This window comes from Cariama cristata, unplaced genomic scaffold (assembly GCF_000690535.1).
Source record: "Cariama cristata isolate BGI_N322 unplaced genomic scaffold, ASM69053v1 scaffold43280, whole genome shotgun sequence".
NCBI classification, from domain to species: domain Eukaryota; kingdom Metazoa; phylum Chordata; class Aves; order Cariamiformes; family Cariamidae; genus Cariama; species Cariama cristata.
Genome location: NW_009597244.1, coordinates 5,158 through 24,874, shown reverse-complemented (window position 1 = coordinate 24,874; position 19,717 = coordinate 5,158). Strand labels below are relative to the sequence as shown.

Here is a 19,717-nt window from a genome sequence, read left to right as displayed (position 1 = left end):
ACAAACCAGATGTAAAATTTCAATCCTCTCGCATGATTTGAGGTGCTTCATTGTAGGCTTTAGACCTAAGAGTACGTGGGACTTACCAAGCCTTTCCTTGCTTTAAGTTGGGAGGAAGCATCTAGGAGAGAACCTACTCTCTTATAGTTATGGGCATTCCTTACAATAACATTTCTCCCTACAATCCTAAAAGCTGAGTGGGCGAGGACTTCATTTAGTGGTGGGATAACCAATTGAAGAAAAGCTCTGGATCCTCTATTTTAGTGGTGCTTAAAAACAGCAGCAGACATTCCAGCATCTGAAAAATTCTGAAAGATTAAATTGGCATTTAAAGAAACGCTTGATTTTTTTTATTTTCTTTTTTTAAAAAAAAAAATCTGTTGGCAGAAGACAGCAAGAAAGTCTATAGTTAGTATTTCAGCAAGCTGAAAACTGATTTCATTTATTCTTAACTGTAAGCAACACAGGAAAAGCCAAAACAAGAGAATCTACAGGCTCATTTCAAGATTTCAATCCTTTGCATAGCATGAAAACAAACCAAGTATTACATGGGTCTGACGCTAATCATTCTACAGTTATATTGTGTAGCAAAAGATAATTGTATATTAAAAGCCTAGTGCATTTGGGCTGCAACACACATAAGAACAAGCACATACAGTTGTTATTGAGTACGCAGAAGTTGCAAGGATTAGTGCTCATATCTTTCTACTGTACTATACTCACTACCTTGCAAGTTCAACCCAAAACAAACAAAACAAAAAACACAAAAAAACACAAATATTTTTTCAACCTTTCTCAGAGCAAAAAGATTTAAGCTCTAGCTGCAGAAAGAGACAGTTTGAACATGAGACAAGTTGCATGTATTACTTTAGCATAACTATGAACCAACACACCACTAAGCAGTGTGCTCTGAAAGAGTAAAATTACAGCAAAGCGTTTCCAACAGAAATAAAACAGCATTAGTATCACTGTGCAAGCCAAATCCTTGCAATTCTTGTGCAAAGTAAATCCTCACCTGAAACATTCCGTGCAGCTTTGGCCGCTCAGAAGTACCACACCTTCTCTGTTGATTCCACTGAAGATGCCAAGAAGAGTTCTACAGCTCAGGCACTGGATGGAAAGATCTTGCCTGTAATCTAAGATAGCCTTTTTTATTCCCCAACAGATGTTTTTAAACATCCTGAAGTACTTAACATCACCTGACGCCAACTGCAAAATTCCTTATCAAACCTCTCAATATTGGTTCCAGGATAGGACCTATACCCACCAGCTGCCTAAACTCCATCCAATTGGTTTTCCCTAATCAACTGATTCTCTAAGAAACACCATTAGTAACCAGTCATCATTGGGAGTGTGAACCATCAACAACTACATTTCAAGTCCAGTTTTCCACTGATCTTTTGTTTAGTTAACCTGGTCTTTAAAAATGGGGGATACAACTATGCTCCCAAATTGACTGTAGTTTTATAAACTGTATCACTTAGGGTAGTCAACATTCCAAGGGGTTCTTTAGAAAAAGATCTAGGGAAAGGCATATGTTACTGCAATAACCCCTTACTAACAGTCAGGAAGTTGACAGCATATAGCTGGTCTTTGGTGAATGCAAAGGAAACTACAAAGGTCTCTTAGCAGGGATGTGTAAATAAATATACCTGTATATTCCGGCAGGCACCTTCATCCACAACTGCCTAAAACTGTGGTCTTTATTTCTGAGATTCTGAAACAAACAGATGCAATCTCCACCCAGTTTGGAATAACTGAGGGAGGGCACAGCTTACTAGGAATGTGTGTCATCTGGAACGGGTAGCCATCACTTCGTCTGAAATTATTTCCATACTTTGTTACTGATGTAGGAAGTTAATTTAATTTGATGAAACATTAGCTACAAAAGGGACCCAGGAACTCCATTAAAAGCTCCTTCCAATCCTATAGAAAAGGTTAATTTTGTCCATTATAATCAGGAGTTGCCCCCTCGCCCCCAAATCTGTTATCTAAGTTTAAGCTAACACTTAACACACTTTATAGATTAGAACTGTGAGTATACAGAAGTAGTTAATTATGTATTTTAGATTACCAGTGAAGCCAAGAATGCTTAGAGTTCAATGATCCTGAGGTCAGAGTGGATAAAATGACTACAGCAATAGAAATAAAATACTGAGATCTTAGGTAGAGGGGCTTATCTTAGCTACTTAGAAGCAACTTAACTCTCTCCAACCAGTAAAGGAATCACAGACAAAGACAAAAAACCTACCACTTGCAGAAATTTGGGGAGCATCTCAGTTCTCTTAACTACTGCAAACAAGTTCTCATGCTAAAGCTCTCGCCAGTTTCTAGAACACTGATACAGTTCCTGTTAAGTTGTCTGGGAAGAGATCAGCATCTTCCTCTTGTAAGGCAAGAGATCTACAAATAGAACACAAATAGTTGAGCGATCAGTTTGTATGGCAGAAGGGGAGATTACATCCTCAAAGTAATGCAAATATGAATCTTAATCCTAGTCTTAAAATGGAGAACAGGAGAATGAGTGTAGAGATCTAGGGACTACTTTGTTATTTTAAGCTTACATATCCAAAAGAGATACCATTCAACCAGCTGCAGGCTTAACATATCTTTCAACCAACTCATGCTGTTTTAGTCCCAAGCTAACCCACTTACAGGTACAACAATCAAGTCTACATCACGTTGATTTTTTTAAATGGAAAAATATAAGCCATATAGAAAACAAGAGGTCAAGGCACCAAACTCAGTTTCCTCTCTCTTTCCTCACAATGCTGTATTTTCTACTTTCCAAGCTATGCTAAAAGGTAACAGTTAAATGACTACAACATACAGCATTCTTCAGAGTTGACTGCTACTAGACTTTCTGGTTGCCTAATATCTAAATCAAGTATTCTCCCATAATACCTGCACACTTTCCCCAATTCTACAATACATCACTGAAAAAGCAAATTGGTTCACATTTTGAGGTTAGAAGTACTTTAGTTCTATCTAACCTCTGTCCACTCTCTGCTTATACCACCTGTATACAGTGACGGCTACAAATTAACACAAAGGTTGTCCAACATAAAGGTGCACAAACTACATATATGATGAGATTTTGAAAAAAATTGCCTATAACGACCACAAGAGATCGTACAGTTACTTCTGTTAAGTTACCACATTTAGGGAAAAATTATGCAAATTACTTAGCTATACTCAGAAATAGTTAAATCAGACATTTCCAGTTCTCATGAGTCAAAAGCTAGATTAGAAGGAACTCTGGAAAAAAACAAGTCTACTCATATATAATTTCCAAGACAGACAACAGTGCATAGCACGCAAATATACTGAACGCATGCTTCTCCTAGGCACACTATGAAGGCTAAAGTGCTCATCTGTCCTGGTAGGTGGAGTCTGAATACATCAAAAATCAACAATAAATAACATGTCACTAAGATGCAACTACAAATTTTAAATAATTTCAATCATAGTATCAATCAAGTTTTGATTTGAAACCAATATGGCAGTCAGCATGGGGAAATACTTGAAGTACTTAACTACGACACTTTAACCAGGAACATTTCTTAAGTGTTTTATTGCTATAAACTGGTACATCTTATCACAAAAAGCTACAAGGCATATTATAACACATACTCTATTATACAGAGTGCAATGCAGTCCCCAAAACAGCCACACTCAACAGCATAATTTTTGAAGTTACTCATTCTGTACTCAGAGGTAAATATGATAGCTTATGCCATACAGCATTTAATATATTTACCCCACAGACCCACCTTTCTTTTCAACTGATTAGACCAAAAATTATTATATCCAACTTTCAATACACACACCAAAAAAATAGGATGCTTAAAAAAATATACAACACAATGTTTTAATCAGCTTTAACAGTCAATTTTCTATAAAAAGCTCAACTAAAATAGTTTTAATTTCATTTTAAACAAAATCAGAAACACCGAGGAATTATATAAACAAGTTCTCCACAGAATGGAATGCATGCATATGGTGGGGAATCTTCAACAACTTCATCTGAGACTATTAAAAAGTCCTAGCCACTTTAGAGCAGAAATAAAAAGCTGTTTTGCCCCCCCCAGTATATTTTCATTTTCTTGCAATTAATTATCTTCAGTGTGGTCTAAAGTGAAGTCAGTTTGTTCTTCAGTTTCTTCTTCTTCTTCTTCCTCCTCTTCTTCCTCACCCTCAACTGGCTCATCAGCTTTGTCCTCTTCTTCCGCCTGCTGCTCCTGAGTCTGATCATTAATTTCAAAAGGATTTTCACCCTGAAGCAGTAGATTAAAAACAAACACTTTGATATTTATTCCAAACATAAAATAAAATAATACTCATCATTTCAGTGAATGAAAAGGGCAGCCACTAAGAAATGTTATGCTGTTTTATACAGCTTTTTAATAGTTGGATTTTTTATTTAGAACTACAGCTGCTTCCTTTTTCTCTCCAATTAAAACAAAAACCAGAAGAGTTTCATTCTGCTTTTCCTTATTTACAGTCTTTATTCATTCTGAATAATTCTATCAAAAAGGCAAACTCTTCAGTAAATTAAAAAAAAATCTAGAATTAATTACATTGACTAGCCTGAAATTCATTCCATTGCTGATCTAGAAAAATTATCAAGCAGATTTCTCAGACAGTATTTAAAATATGTTGGCATTCTAGTTTCACATTTTCTCTATTTCATACAATAATTCAGTACAAGATATACCTCAGCTTTCATTTGTTTCAGATATTTAAGAACTATGAATAAACAATAAAGAATAACAACATGAAGTATTAAGAGTTTCTTCACTAAAGCGCCTTCATGTTCAAACACGTGACAGAGCAAGTCCAATCTGAGCATATCACGCCAATCACTAACCACACTACGATTGGGATTTCAAGAATATTATTTAAAAGATGATCCAAAATAAAAATTGAGTACCAGACTCCTTGTCCTTTCTTACTTAAATATTTTTACTTCAGTTACATTTTCCAGGTAGGGTCTTCCAAGTGGCCTACAAATCATTAAAAATTAGAAAGCTATAAAAACATTTAGCTAATGCCACTAAACAAAAACTTGGCTTCATTGTTACTCTAAAATCAAGAAAAATCATAAACTCAGATTTAAAGAGTAACCCAGAGAAAGCAGAATTATTTGAGACCATGTCATTCCAAGTCCCAGGATAATTTTATGCACACACTTTGTAATGGCCAGCCTACAGCACTGAAGGTGATAGTGTCCATTGAGCCTAATCAAAGACACAGCTACCACACATAAACCCCACAAATAAGGTAGTATTTAGAATTCTTTAAGATACTAAGTTTGGCTTTCTTAGAAGTAGATTCTCATAGGTAAGCGTCAAGCATATAGAAAACTTATCTGAATCCTATGAAAACAAGAAAACCCCACATCCCAGTTAAAACTCATGCCCCTTTTAGATGATCCACCATTACTGTCGACTACCATGAGGCTACAGAACGCCAAGTGGTATTTCACCGAATAAGTAACAGTGTTCAACACTGAAATACCGAAAATATTTATTAGCTCAGTAAACCATTTCATGGAAAAAAAAAAAAAAAACAAAACATCACCACCCACACCAAAAAGCAAATGCCCAAACCAATTTAATTCCAACATCAGTGGAAAGCATCACGAAATAAAAAGATTGAGCATCCAAACCTTAATTCAATAAGATTTAGTCCGACTCCTCAAAATTGTACTCATCTACTTTCCTTTTTGCACAGAAGCGTGGAAGACTTCCTGACTGTAAAGCTTCTAGTGCCATTTTCCTTAGGTTCAGCTAAGTATTTTCACTCACATTTGGGTACAGGAACAAGGATTTCCAAAGACAGACAGAAATAAGCTAATTACAGATTTAAGAATACTCCATCTAGTTAGCTTTGAACACATGCTGATCAGTAGACAGAGGAAAGACAGGTACATTTAAGAGTTTCATATGGCCTAATAGACAGCATTGTTGCCTAGCTGAAGAAAACAGGCAGTCTTTCTCCTTAAATGATTCACAAGGATATCAGAAGCCCTTTCACAGGTCTGATACAAAAGGAAAGATTAAAATCCTGTTATGTCTAGGCTAGGCATAATGATGAATTGTAACTAAAGAATCGAATTCTAAAAGGACTGCTTCCACACTCCTGCAGACAACTTCTGACTGTCCCTGACTCCTGGGGACGTGCTACAGAAAATTGTTACACTCCATTCCTGTGGAGACAGTATGTCGCTTCTGGCTAACCTAGCAGAACTGGATTCAGCTACTTCTGGCTGAACAGATCTCTATACAACAACAATAAAAAAAAAATTCAGTTGCTTTCCCCAACTGTTTCTTCAGAGAAAAATGCACTTTTCAAGTTCTCAAACTAAGGAAAAAGTTACTGCTCTCAAGGGGAAGATCCTAACGACTGCACTCTTCTCCAGTGATGTAGCATCAGAGACATTCAGCACAGCATGCAGACCCAATTTTGATGCTAGTTGATTTTGACAGCCACACTGGTCCCATCTTCCCAGAAGGCTTTAAAAAACAAAACAAAAAAAAAAAACAGAAAACAAGAACACAGGCACACCACTGAACTGCTGCAGAAAGACTTTATGATGCCTACAGAGCATAAAAAAACAAGCAGATAAGTAGTTTACTCCCAAGAGATGCATTCTTTGGGTTCCTTGCCTCTAGAGTATTTAAATTGCAGAGAAAGCTTAAGACTGTGAACTGGTATTTACAACCAAAGCTTTGGAATTCAAATGTCCCCAGAAACCATTCTCTATCTATTTACAACAGGTCTCACAAATCTGACCCCAGAAGATACCAAAGTCTGCCTACCTAACTGGTAAACTTTAGAATGTCTTCACTAATATACATGATCAAACAGTCCTGGGATATTGTGATAGAAAACATTATCTGTACGATGCTTCTCTTAAGCAACATCCAAGCAGTTTTTCATCATAGACATCATTCTTTCTAGGAAGTTCTAAATGCTGCAAAGTTAGAGACAGTCATGAATTCATCAAGCGGTAACTTTCTGCCTGAGAAATAAGATGGTCTTTTTTTCCTCCATATTATAAAGCAACTTGCTGCAGGTTCATAAAACTTCTGTGATGATTGCTTCAGACTGGCCTGCAGGTGGCTTGTGGTAGATTTCCCCTCTTCCCCCCCTTTTCACAGTATGGATGTAGGAGAGTAAGGAGAAATTAAGAACTTTTTTAAAAGCATAGAAAGAGTACACTGGAAGCATAAAAGGATACCACACAAGACCAACACTGGGGAAACAGAGGGCTCTTTAAAAGAATGGCCAAGGTAAGAAACAATCTTTTCAAGGTTCTTTGATTAAAGTATCTATGATGAAAATACCAAACGAGATTAAGAGGAAATGTTCCTTGCATGCAAAGGACAGGATGCAAACAATATGCTGCTGATTTAAGCACTGAATTTTCAAATATAGGAATTGAAAAAAAAATCATGGAATAAGATAGTGTAAAAGATGGTCACCAGCACCATTTGGATCATAAAGATCACATGCATGTTTTGAGAACTGGAAACCTCAGTTCTGCTACAGCATTCAGTTTTCTGGAAACTGAATGGAGAAATTTCCAATAATGCACACACCAGCTCCAAAGCAGCAGCAGCAGCACAGGGAACAGAAGCAGCATTTTGTGACAGAAGACACGATACATAAAATGATAGTCCTAGCAGTGGGGTCCAGCAGAAGACTGGAAGAACAGTAGACATAAGAAGAGTTATTCCAATACTAGTGGATCCAAGGAAGCTGCATTAGTAAATTAAGAAGGCCACCGTTAAGAAACACTATTCTCCATCATTACGATTCTTGCTTTCATCATTGGCCATGGTGCTAACAACTACTGTCAAGCCCTATCTGGAACTTTGTTTTTTATCTCTCCGTTCATAACTCTAGTCACTGATCAGAAGTATAACAAAGATCAAAGCCTTTATAAAACACCAGGAGCTACATCATCTAATTTACTGAAGCTGTATTCTGTGGATCTGGGACATTAATTGCAAATTGGTTGAAACAAACAAAAAAAAAAAACCCATGCACAATGCAAGAGGGATTATCTTAAGCTAACTCCATACAGATCCTTCCATTTTCAGTGGACACCACTTTACCTTTACTATGTTACAAAAAAAACAAAACAAAACAAAAAAACCAAAAAAAACCACACACCACCACAAAAATTGAAAAAATACCTTAACTCAGTGCAAATTACCAGGAGTGATTTAACCTTTCTACCTTTGCTACAGCTGACATGCCCAAGCTTATAGAACTACCTGAAAGATTGAAGTTCAAGTCTGCATGCTTATTTAGCATGTACAGATAAACACTACCAAGTCTGCATTTGTTTCTTAAAAAGATTTTGCAGTGAAATTTGAAAATCTAAAACTGACTTCATAATTAAATATGAAAATATTTTTAAACGTTTATAGCCCAAAAAAATTTTCCTTCTGCTTTCGTTTTCACAGTGCAAACTAGAAACATGTCGTTAAAGAAAAACAGAAGTCGAGTATTTGCAGAGCAACACATTTGAAGCTGTAAGCTTGTTTAAAATGCACCTAGTTGCTTTCTTTCCTTTTGCACACACAGCAAACAACCTGTGGAGCAGTCTCTAGTTCGACAGAAGAGTAAATCAAATGGCTAAAGAGATTTTCCATTAAGCACTGGGTAGAGGAATAAGTCACAGACAGAATGGCATTTTACTCAAAAGAAGTGGCCAAGGTGTCCCAAGTAAGACAGCAGTTGTTATTTCTTGTTAGTTAGCTTACTCCAGACCAGAAGTCATGATCCACTCCCTCATTTTCAGTCAAACATGAACCAGAGCCTTCAACCTTGAAAACCCTTATACAATGCAACACACAGCAAATATCCTCAAAATTGATCACCTGCTGCCAGGTGTCAGCCAGTCAAATCAACCCAAATTACACGACATTAAATTGTCATCCTCCAAGCAGTTACTCAGTAGCTCCATGGGGCAATCAAAATTACTTAAGCACAATTTTTCACACAAAACCACAACGGGGGAAGGTGCATCCCAAATACTGGTTGTGGTAAAGAGATGGATGACTACTACTCTCAGCAGGGTGTGGTTCTAGAAGGCAGTACTGGCCTTGACAGAAAGAGCTTTCCCTAATTCAACTTTATTTGGGATATGCACCTTTTAATGTGTGGTCTGGAAGAGAACAAACTTCCCAATATACATAAAGAAAAAAAAACCATACATATTTTTGCTCATGTCAAATTGTATCAATAGGGATGCATAAAAATCAGGAGCTGCTGACCTGCAATTTTTTTCTCCTTTTGTCAAACGCATTTGTGATGTTGATGACTTGCCTTTGTGTCTTGGTACAAATCTATGCCACAGCCTCGCAGGTCTTCCCTGCTCCGAATTTCCTCCTTGCATGCTGCATATGCAGGATAGACAACACTTTCCATACCAATGCTGGGTTTGGTGTTTTTGTTTTGGTTTTTTGTTTGAGGTTTTGGGGTTTTTTTGTTTGGGAGGTGGGAAGGGGTGTTTCCTCAAGCCAGTTTGCCCTTCATCTCAAAGTACACTACTTTCAGCAGTAACAAGGATTTCCTACTCTCCTGGAAGACTGCAGACACCAAATGCATGCATCGCATGCTCTGATTCATCGCATGTCATAATAAAACCTGACTCCTTCAGTCTGCAGTTGGTTATATATTTGGACAAGGATGAGAGGGATCTGCATAACCAGAAGCCAGATACATCTCACTGAGCAGGTGCTGCTGAAAGTGTATTAAGTTCAATCCACCCCAGGAAACACCAGTGCTAGGTACTCTGAAAATGTCAGTGGTCTCCTTGTGAAGACAATCTTGCAAATTTTATCCTCCTCAGTTTTCCAACAGAGGAATGATAAATTTCCACTGCTCCTTTTACCAGTCCCCCACTAGGGGGCTGTGCAGGACAACGCACACCAGGCCATAAGTAACATCAGCAGAGATGGTTGGAAATCCAGGCAGTTATTCCAGGCTGTGGTATCTGGCCATTTGCTATCTTTTCTTAACAGATATAGAACCGAATTGAAACCGATTCACACACCCAACCATATGTAATTTTGCAGGACATGACTAATTTGACATTCTAAGATCACAACTTCTGCATTGGCTCATACCTTGTCATATTTCTGCAACACAGTATTGCTTTGTTTGAAAGAGTCTACTGTTTGGACACAGGCAAAATTATAAACCAATTAAAAGTAACTACCAGAAATATGTAACAATAGTACTACAGAAAAAGTCATTTCATGGCTCAATAGAAAAAGCCACATTTTGCTAAAATTAATTTACATACATTTTTGGGCCACATATCTGCAGCATAGGCTGCCATGCCTTTTAAATTCTCTGATCATGACAACTACTGTTGTAAGCTTCCTTTTTTTGTATGCTGCCATGAATCCCAGAAATTGTATGGAATAAGAAGTAGCCGAGTAGTGTGTGCACTGTACTTTAGTACAAAGCCACATGCTGCAGCCTTTGCTTCTAAATGTAAAGACTGACTCATTTGTAAAGTATGCTCTACAGTTAGTATTACATAAAAACACTTCTGGTGCTTTCCTAGAGTTTCATTTTTTAATAAGAGCATCTAATTAAAGATTGACTAGATATACATAAAAGTGGTAAACCAAAACCAAAAGCTGGTAAATCTGAAGGTGGTAATTTTTTCTGCAAAGGAAGTTATCTGAGACAATGATCCGAGACTGGCAAAATACATTAAAAGTATATTCAATCTGTGAGCTACCTAGAAGGCAGGAATAGAAGACAGAGTGCTGAGGTTAAACTCCATCAGCATGGAGGAAGTAGTGGTATAGCAAACATTACAGACAACTTTTTCCATTTGCATCTTACCTTCACATACAGCTCGTATCGTGCCTTGACTATAGGATTATTCAAGATACTGGTGGCAGTAAGAACGCTCTCCCTTTTTATTTGTTCTCTGTAGGCCTAGGAAACAATTTTTACAGTGAATAATTATCATACACCTATAACAATTGTCACACAAATGTAAATTCATGGTCAGTTTCTGTAAGGAAAATACTGGAATGTATTGCGGCATGAAATGCTCATTCCTAGCATTTAAGTACAAACCACATAATGAGCTCAATTAAGTTTGGTAGTGTTTACAGATTGTTGCTTTAGATAGATCAAAAGATATATTCACGTCTTGCTTATATAATGAACTACAACCACGTACCTGTCTACAACCACAGTTACTTCTTGTACTCATCTACGGATAAGATGCATGCTTTTCCATCACAGTCTAACATATTGTGGAAGATGTCCCTGCTCATTGCAGCGGGGTTGGACTAGATGACCTTTAAAGGTCCTTTCCAACTCAAACCATTCTTCTATGATATTCCATAATCACAAAAGCTCATATATAAACAAAACATTACTTTGGCAATCTTGTTTATTACGACAACTGTGATTTTTTCCCACTCACACTACTCTTTCAATCCTTCTAACCAACCTTAGAAGTGTATCATTATTAAATATAAGAGGGACAATACCACAGTACTGCTAATTCTAAACTGCTCTCACTTTTCTTCAAATTAAAAAGTTAATAGCCAAGCAAAAAAAAAAAGACAACACTAGGTCTGTTACCTTTCTGGAAACATATGTATTATGCACCTCTCCTGTGAAGACAGGCTGAGAGAGTTGGGGTTGTTCAGCCTGGAGATGAGAAGGCTCCAGGAAGACCTTACAGCAGCCTTCCAGTACCTAAAGGGGGGCTTACGAGAAAGCTGGAGAGGGACTTTTTACAGGGGCACTTTTTATAAGTGACAGGACAAGGGGCAATGGCTTTAAACTGGAAGAGGGAAGATTTAAGTCACATATGAAATTCTTCACAGTGAGGGCGATGAGGCACTGGAAGAGGTTGCCCAGAGGAGTTGTGGATGCTCCATCCCTGGAAGTGTTCAAGGCCAGGTTGGATGGGGCTTTGAGCAACCTGCTCTTGTGGAAGATGTCCCTGGCCATGGCAGGGGGCTTGGAACTAGATGATCTTTAAGGTCCCTTCCAACCAAACCATTCTGTGATTTTATGATTTTGTTATGTTTTGCAGTATGAATAACAAAATCTTTCCAACACTTAATGCAGTAAAAAAAAATCCCATAAAATAAAAAAGTCTTTCCTAGTAACCTTCTCAGGACTTACTACTGTCAGCTATTGAGCACACCAATCTTTCATTAACTGGAGGTACTTAAGCACTGGCTACTTCATGCGACATTATGTTTACAAAGTGTAACAAGGACATTCCAGGTTGCTAGAGAACAAGTAATACCAACAAGAACTTAGAAATTACTAGCACTGAGCACCATAACATTTCTCACCTACTATTAGATTATGTTTGCCTGCCTTTTTTTTTTTTAGTAATATGTCATATCTTACTTGTTTTCCTTTTGTGTGATCAGGAGATTTTAAGTGCTGCTGAACAGAACTGTGTAATGCAGGAACGTACACACTGCAAGCACTGCAGTGAACAGTCTCAACTTTCATCATGTGGTCATCAGCAGTAACCCCTGCCAAAGAAGATGCAACAAAGCATTAACATAAAATGTGTTATTCCAGGGAAGTGGAAGAGGAGATTGTTTTACACCAGAAAATTAGAGATCTCAGTTGCTAAACATGTCAAACTGAACCACAGGGGAATATTCAGCCAAATTCAGGCATCAAAATTAGGCTCTCTGAAGGCAGTGTTGAGGCAGGAAGTTTTTCACTTGGATACTCCAGCTCCTTCTCTCCACAGACTATATATGAGACCCAGGCGGTTATGTTTGCTGTCTGAAGTTATGATATATGAACACCTACCTGGCTAAATAGAGGGAAATAAAAATGGTACAATCAAATTGAACTATTCAATGTACAAGAATGCTGTCTATTTAAAATCAACAATAACTAATATCCTTAATAATACACATTTTGATACAAGAAACAAAGTTTCACCAAAGCAGCTGGATTTACTTCACCCCTCACAAGAACAATTAGTTTACTTCCTTGCCTCTCCTCACCATTATGAAGAACCGTACGCATTCAATTCCTCTTGCAATTTTAAATATTAGCTTGCCAACAGAACATTCTGATTATAAAGGCAACGCCCTCCCCCAGTACTTAAGGAAAGTACACAAAAAGAATTTGGGAGATTATTAAGATGTTGGTTATATCCATTTTTAAGTAGCTCTTAGCATTTAAATTCAAATTAAGGTAATATTCAAATAGAGTTACCACCTAAAGTAAAGGTACTCAAAAGATGTCCCCTCTGGCTCCAGCACGTCTTTTGAAATCCCTCAAGTAAAGGATAAAGTGGGAGGATATGGCACAGAAAGGCAGGGACACACAAAGTGCTCTAGAAAACTGCCTGCAGGGCAGCCAAGGGGAAAAAAAATTCAGGCCAAGATGCATCTTGGGTAGCCTAGAAAGTGCTCAAACTCCTCCTTTTGTCAGTGCCCCTCAAAACCACAGCAACTATCCCACTTACATTATCCAGATCCTTGCCATTATATTTGAGCATTATCATCTTCCTGCTTTATTACATGCTCTCTTTCAGTTTATCTGTATCCAACTGTTACCACTCCTCATGCATTATACCGAGTAACACTGTGGCAAAGCCCACATAATTCTGTTTGTCAAGTACCTAGCACAATGTTATCTTGCTTTCTGACAAGGTTACCTGGATAGCAAACTTAAGTAAGGTTTGCTACCTCCCACTGTGCTTACATTCCACATTGTATCAGAAATGAGGCAAAGAATCCCAACCAGGTACAAAAAAAGATATGAAAACTAATAATTTTAATCCAAACATTATCAAATTCGGCAAATGAAAGGAAAAAAGGACAAGCAGAGCTCCACAGTATGCACTGTCACATAAAATGCATCACTCACCTTCCATTATATCTTTTTCAGTAGCTTGAGCATTTTCTGTTTGGTTACTTGTCTGCTGCTTACGCATAGCTGTCTTCTTGAATTTATTCACCATACACTCCTACAGAGAATCAGAAAAAAAAAAATCATAACACATTTGATGAATGATTGTTTGTATTCCAACAGGAACTTATACTTAAAATATTACTCAAATAGCTCTGTAATGAATAGCAATTAATTGCTGTTACTTCTTAAGGCACTACTTGTAATCGTAGAAGTTCCACTATTTTAGACTCTGAATTTGCTTCAACTTTTAGTAGTATGTGCAGTGCCAGAAGTAGTCTGCAAAGTGAATAACAATGATAAATTAACCATATTTTGAAGATAAATGGTAAATTCTAACTACATTCTAACGTAAAAGTATTACATAGATCAAAAACCAGTTGTCTTACATGAAGAAATTCCATCACTACTTTGTCAAATTTGGTTTGCTTCTGGATATGATCCAATGTTTCCTGGTGAGCTGCACTCTCCAGATGTGACTCAATTTCTTTTTCTTCAAATGTTCGAAATTTGCAAAATGAGCACGTAAATGCCATTCTATTAAGAGAAACATATTAAGTGATATTACTATTAAAGAAACATCCCTCCCTCTCTCCTTAAAACTCTGAGGACTTGACAAACCTAATCAGAAAAGGAATGGGAAAAGCATTTTTAAAAGAAGCCTAAGTGAAAAAAAAAAATTCCAGTATTTTACCATTATGAAGGGTAACTGCTACAAGAACCAAATATGAACCGGGCATCTCAGAGTAATGAATTATCTGCGCAGAAGATGGAAACTGCTGAAATCATAAGCTAACCATTCAAAAGCCACATTATTCTGTGAGTATATCTATCACAGCTCTATAGTTTGTGTAACACCTTTTGTAGTACTTCTCACAGTCAAGCCAATCCATGATTTCCTGATTACAAATAGTCAGGAGAATTCATTTAAAGCTCATTTTCCATACAAAAACTATATAATCTTCATAAGGAAATATGGCCTCAGTACAATGAGGAAAAGGCACTAATGCTATGATCATATACTGCACTGACATAGAACAGTTTTGTACAGTGCTGGGCATTAGCCCGCTTGACTGTGGCAAGACTAAGTTACAAAACTATCTACTTATCTTTGCCACAAAATAGCTCAACATACATATAAAACCAGAATAAAGTCAATTTCTAACAGCTTATTAACTCAGCATGAATATATATTAACCTGAAATATATAATTCAAAAACAATAACATTCTAAGCTGCTTCTCAAATGTGCACTAATGCACTTGTGGGGGAGAAGGGGTCAGGAAATTGTGTATTTTCTGATACAGCAGAGGTCCAGTGAAACATTCAGTCTTCTAAGCCACAGGACTTGGGTGTGGGCTTTTCATTTGGGTTGGTTTGTTTGGGTTAGTTGTTTGGGTTTGTTTTGGGGGTGGGAGCTGGGGTTTTTTGCCTGTTTCTTCATTGCATTTTGTTTTTCTAAAATCAGTCCAAAGGGGCTTTCAGGAAAGAAGACATATTGTTACAGAAGGATAAAGGGGAAGAAAACACACTGCACACAAGACAGAAGTAATAGCACAAACCTGTATCCATCACCATATTTTTCACTGTTTTTTTCCCTTCTACGCCTTTGCTTCTCTCTTCTGGCCTCAATTCGCCGCTTTTCTTCTTCCTCACTTTTAACTTCTCCTTTGCCTTCTTAACATACAGTAGAAGGATTTTTAAACGATACGTTCGGAAAAAAAAAACCAAAATCAAAATAAACCTCAGTAAAAGTATCTGTCTTCCCCATCTCCTTCACAAATACCTCAAAATGCAGAGAAAGACCCTATACCAAAGTGGCTCAATGGCTTATTTAAATGCAATAGAAGTTTCGCTTTGTTGTCCTCCTCTAAAGACAACCAATTTAAGCATTTGTTTCCAACAACGCAAATTCAGTAGTTAAGAGGTTACATTCTAGGTTACACTCATAAAAATAAGAAAATTCAGAGTTAAAGCAAACCCTACTCTGTTGTGCCTAGTTATTAAAGGCCACTTCAAGGAACTGAACACGAAAGGGTACTGGAGATGCATGGGGAGACACACATTATTTAAAACTCTCCATGGTTTTAAAGCACCATTGCTACAATCCCCTTACATAAGGAGAAACTATCTAAAGCCATTCTCTTCTGCTGAGAAGGCAGTTTCCAAAACCAAAAGTTTTCATAAAGGAGATAAGGCAGTGTTTCATTAAGGTATGGTACACAACCTGAATTGCAACAACTTTATTATTTTTCCCCACTAGACTTCGTTTGATTTCACAGAAAAATGTTCCAAAGATTTTCAGCTGAAGAAATAAAGCAGTGAAGGAAGAACCAGCTGAGCTAGGGGGGAACCAAACCATCACACAACAAAAACCCAACCAAACCTTCAAAGAACTTCGTTAAATTATCACCTAGCATGTAAGACTGCAAACAAATAAATTACTAGAAATTAGTTTTGCAACATTAAAGAGTTCTAAGGACACTGACTTTTTACTTAAGTGTATTTATGTTTGCCTTTCCTACGTCTGCTTTAAAAGCCTATGGACAAAGGGAAACAATTAGAATATTATTCAGTGAGTAGTTTTAGAGCAGGAAAAAGAGGATCACTTAGTTCTCTTTTGCAGTTCAACCTTAGGGGAGAGGTCAGCCTCCATGAAATCTGCCTCCATCCAAATAGTAACAGAAAGGAAAGGAATATGCAGCAGCATAATGCAAAAAAAAAAAAAAAAAGCCTTGCAAAAAGCTCTATGGCTCTAGAAACGTCACTGAGTACTAGAACATTTCCACTGACTAACAGCTTAAACTTCATTCCTGATTACCCCAACGTTTTTCATTTTGTAGCAGACAGTTTCAAAAATTACTCTCATCCAGAGAGGAGAAAAATACATAATCTTCTAGATAGGAGTTTTTAAGTTCAATTTGGAAACAAAAAACAACCACCCACGCACAGAGGCAATCCCCATTATCGATCTCAGGATTTAAATTTCACTTAGTGCCTTACCACCAACCCTGGAAACATGCAAATGATCACTTGTTTTACTGTTGTAAAAAAATCATCTGGTATGACATTCTGTGGAGTGAAATGGCCTATATCTTGCCCCTCAAGCTCACAAATTCAAGTGCCCATCCTATTACAAGCTGGGGAATGGAAGCCTGAATCTACATATAAACTGGGACTCCCCAGTGGGGCTCCCACTTTCCTTCAGTGCACTTACACAAACTTTTAAAGATGAAAAAAATCCACACAATTAAAGAAAATTTACTACTATTTCAAGAAAACAAACTCTAATCAGTTGGCTGCAAATTTCCAGCACTCCTTACCATCAGATTAGACTACGTATGCAACAGTACAGCACACAAGGGAAAAGGGACTAAATCCAGCCTTAACACTGGATTTCTTTGTGTATGTGTTTGAAATCACTATAGTTAATACACGCTTTAACTGATTTTACGTAAACTAATATTAACCTGTTTCATTAAGACTGCCCGTGAAATAGACCCCATGTTCTTGAGAGCAGCTCTCTGACTTAACTGAATCCACTTATAAAAGTGACTCACCTAGGATTTAAGGGTGAGGTTGATCAGCTAGTGGGATAGATAATAGGATATGAGTGAGGAACTGGTGGGATAAACAACATTTAAGCAATGGAATGGCAGTAAGTATAGAAGACCATTTACATTAATTTCACAAAAATTAAAAGAAGTCAAACAACAGCAACATACAGAGATGATCAGAAAGCAGAGAGACAATAAGTATGTAAAGAACAAAACAAGTGATGGATGGATGTTACAAATAACCATCTTCTCCATGGCCTAAATTTATAAACTCTTTAAAAAAAAAGTCATGCTACTCAATAACCAATAGAAGTCATACATACAGGCTTACTAAATCTATTCACTCAAAGTCACACAAATACAATACCCACAATGCCTTACCTGACAAAGCAAACTGACTTACCTCCAAAAGTCTGATATCCAAGATCATAAGCATCTCTTGTAAAGTCTTCATATATAACAACTGCTCCACTTGTGTCCACTTCAATCTCCTAATAAAGTCAAATCCATAAATTTTGTAAGAAAAAAACCCAACAAAACAATGCCATTCTAAATCCAGAAAAAGACAGTGCAAATTACTTTATTTCCAATAATGTGTAACCCACTATTTTTATAAAAAAACAACAATGGAAGAAAGTGAATTGAGTATCTAGTTAGACTTGGTGTAGAAACACTTCAAGCTATGCCTTTCTCCTTAATGCCTTGAACTGTTTGTGAATGGTTTCACAATCAAAATTGTCTTCTACATAAATATTCTGACTTCCAGTTCAGACTTTTAAATACTTAGTTGAGAATATGTTAATACCTCCACTCAGAAAGAAGGAAAGTATCATTCCAGTCTTTCAAAATGGAACCAGCATATATGTACATGCTTAGCTTACTAATTACATTCTTACATATTGTTGCAACTGATCTTTCTATAGGTGGGAACTAATCTTTGTACCCTATAAGGGAACACCTGTTAACATGGGTTCTTTTTTCATTTACCCTCTTTCCTTGATGTGTCTCACATCTTAATCATTCTTCTTCACTGCTGTTTAGTAATCTGCCTGTCATTTGGTACATAATTTGTGAGCCTACCCAAGCAGGTCATAGGTGTATGAATTCAAGCGAACTACCTATGACAACATGGAAAGTGTTCCTATGACAGCTCTCTGTGCATTACAAGAATAGGTAGGGTCTACAAATACACTTTAAAATTAATTTTCCAGGCTATCTGCACAAGCTATATCTTTCACTCGAAATCAGTAAGTATTTTAGACTGCCACCAAAATAAGACAGTTTTAGATAAAAATAAGAAAAAAATAACTATGTAAGTTTTTCCGAACTTTAAATGCTTAATTTTTATAACTCTAGCTTAATAATTATTCATCTCAAGGTATACCGTGCAAACTTCTGAAAGAATCACAAACATTTTTCCAGTTCTGGGAATCTTTACCTCTATAGTAGAATCCTGGAAAGATGTCTTCATGTCTATAAACACAAAATGAGGAAGAAATAAATAATGTAAAAGCGCTGTCACTGTCAATTCATTTTAAGGCACTAAGATATTTAGGAAAGAAAAAAAATCAGCTTGTTACGCAGCTAGGACAATCTACATCTACAACTTATCATATTTTAGTAATAATACTACATGTAAAATCAGTTATCCTTAGGAATATAAACTAAACAGTATTTTAGAAGCAATCATCTATATCTAACCCCACAAAACAAGAAAGTCAAGACTGAAAGGAGAATATAATTTTGACATATATTTTCATACATGTATCGTGTACTAATTGCATTTTCTGTTAGTTGTCACCCACTTCTTAGTTTTCAACTACATGACACTGCTTACAGCATCGTTCAGTTCAAGTTTCAGAAAACTGTGTTAAGCCACCCAACATTTTCTTCCCCCGACTCTCAGAGTCACAGGAGAGATTCATTAGAAGTGCATTCTAACAGGCGCTATCTTCTCCGTTTCTTAAAGTAACTTCAATATTATGTAGTACATTGGTCCTTGGATTGTGGAAATCAGTGAGGGAGATCAGATAATAAACCAGAAGTGCTCTGTCTGAAGGTAGTTTAGAAGAGGAGAACCTACAAAAGTACTGAAAGAAGAAGCGCTAAGAGGAAGAACTTTGAGATACAAGTCTTTGATATACCTGGATGTGTATTTTACAGACTCATTTCATCACACCAAAGCTGGAGAGTCCAGCAATAATG

At 36.9% G+C, this 19,717-nt stretch overlaps 1 protein-coding gene across 1 annotated transcript in view; it reads right to left on the bottom strand.

Moving 5' to 3' along the window:
* Positions 1-3,557: 3,557 nt before the first annotated feature.
* LOC104168250 (DBIRD complex subunit ZNF326) overlaps positions 3,558-19,717 on the bottom strand; it is a gene marked incomplete at its 5' end in the record, with an annotated part of 20,574 nt that continues 4,414 nt past the window's right edge. Inside the window, 8 exons of the mRNA XM_009708778.1 lie at positions 3,558-4,277; positions 10,882-10,977; positions 12,424-12,554; positions 13,915-14,014; positions 14,346-14,493; positions 15,518-15,632; positions 17,916-18,003; positions 18,951-18,985. Of these exons, the coding sequence (XP_009707080.1) occupies positions 4,113-4,277; positions 10,882-10,977; positions 12,424-12,554; positions 13,915-14,014; positions 14,346-14,493; positions 15,518-15,632; positions 17,916-18,003; positions 18,951-18,985 (878 nt within the window). The remainder of the gene's footprint in view (positions 4,278-10,881; positions 10,978-12,423; positions 12,555-13,914; positions 14,015-14,345; positions 14,494-15,517; positions 15,633-17,915; positions 18,004-18,950; positions 18,986-19,717) is intronic.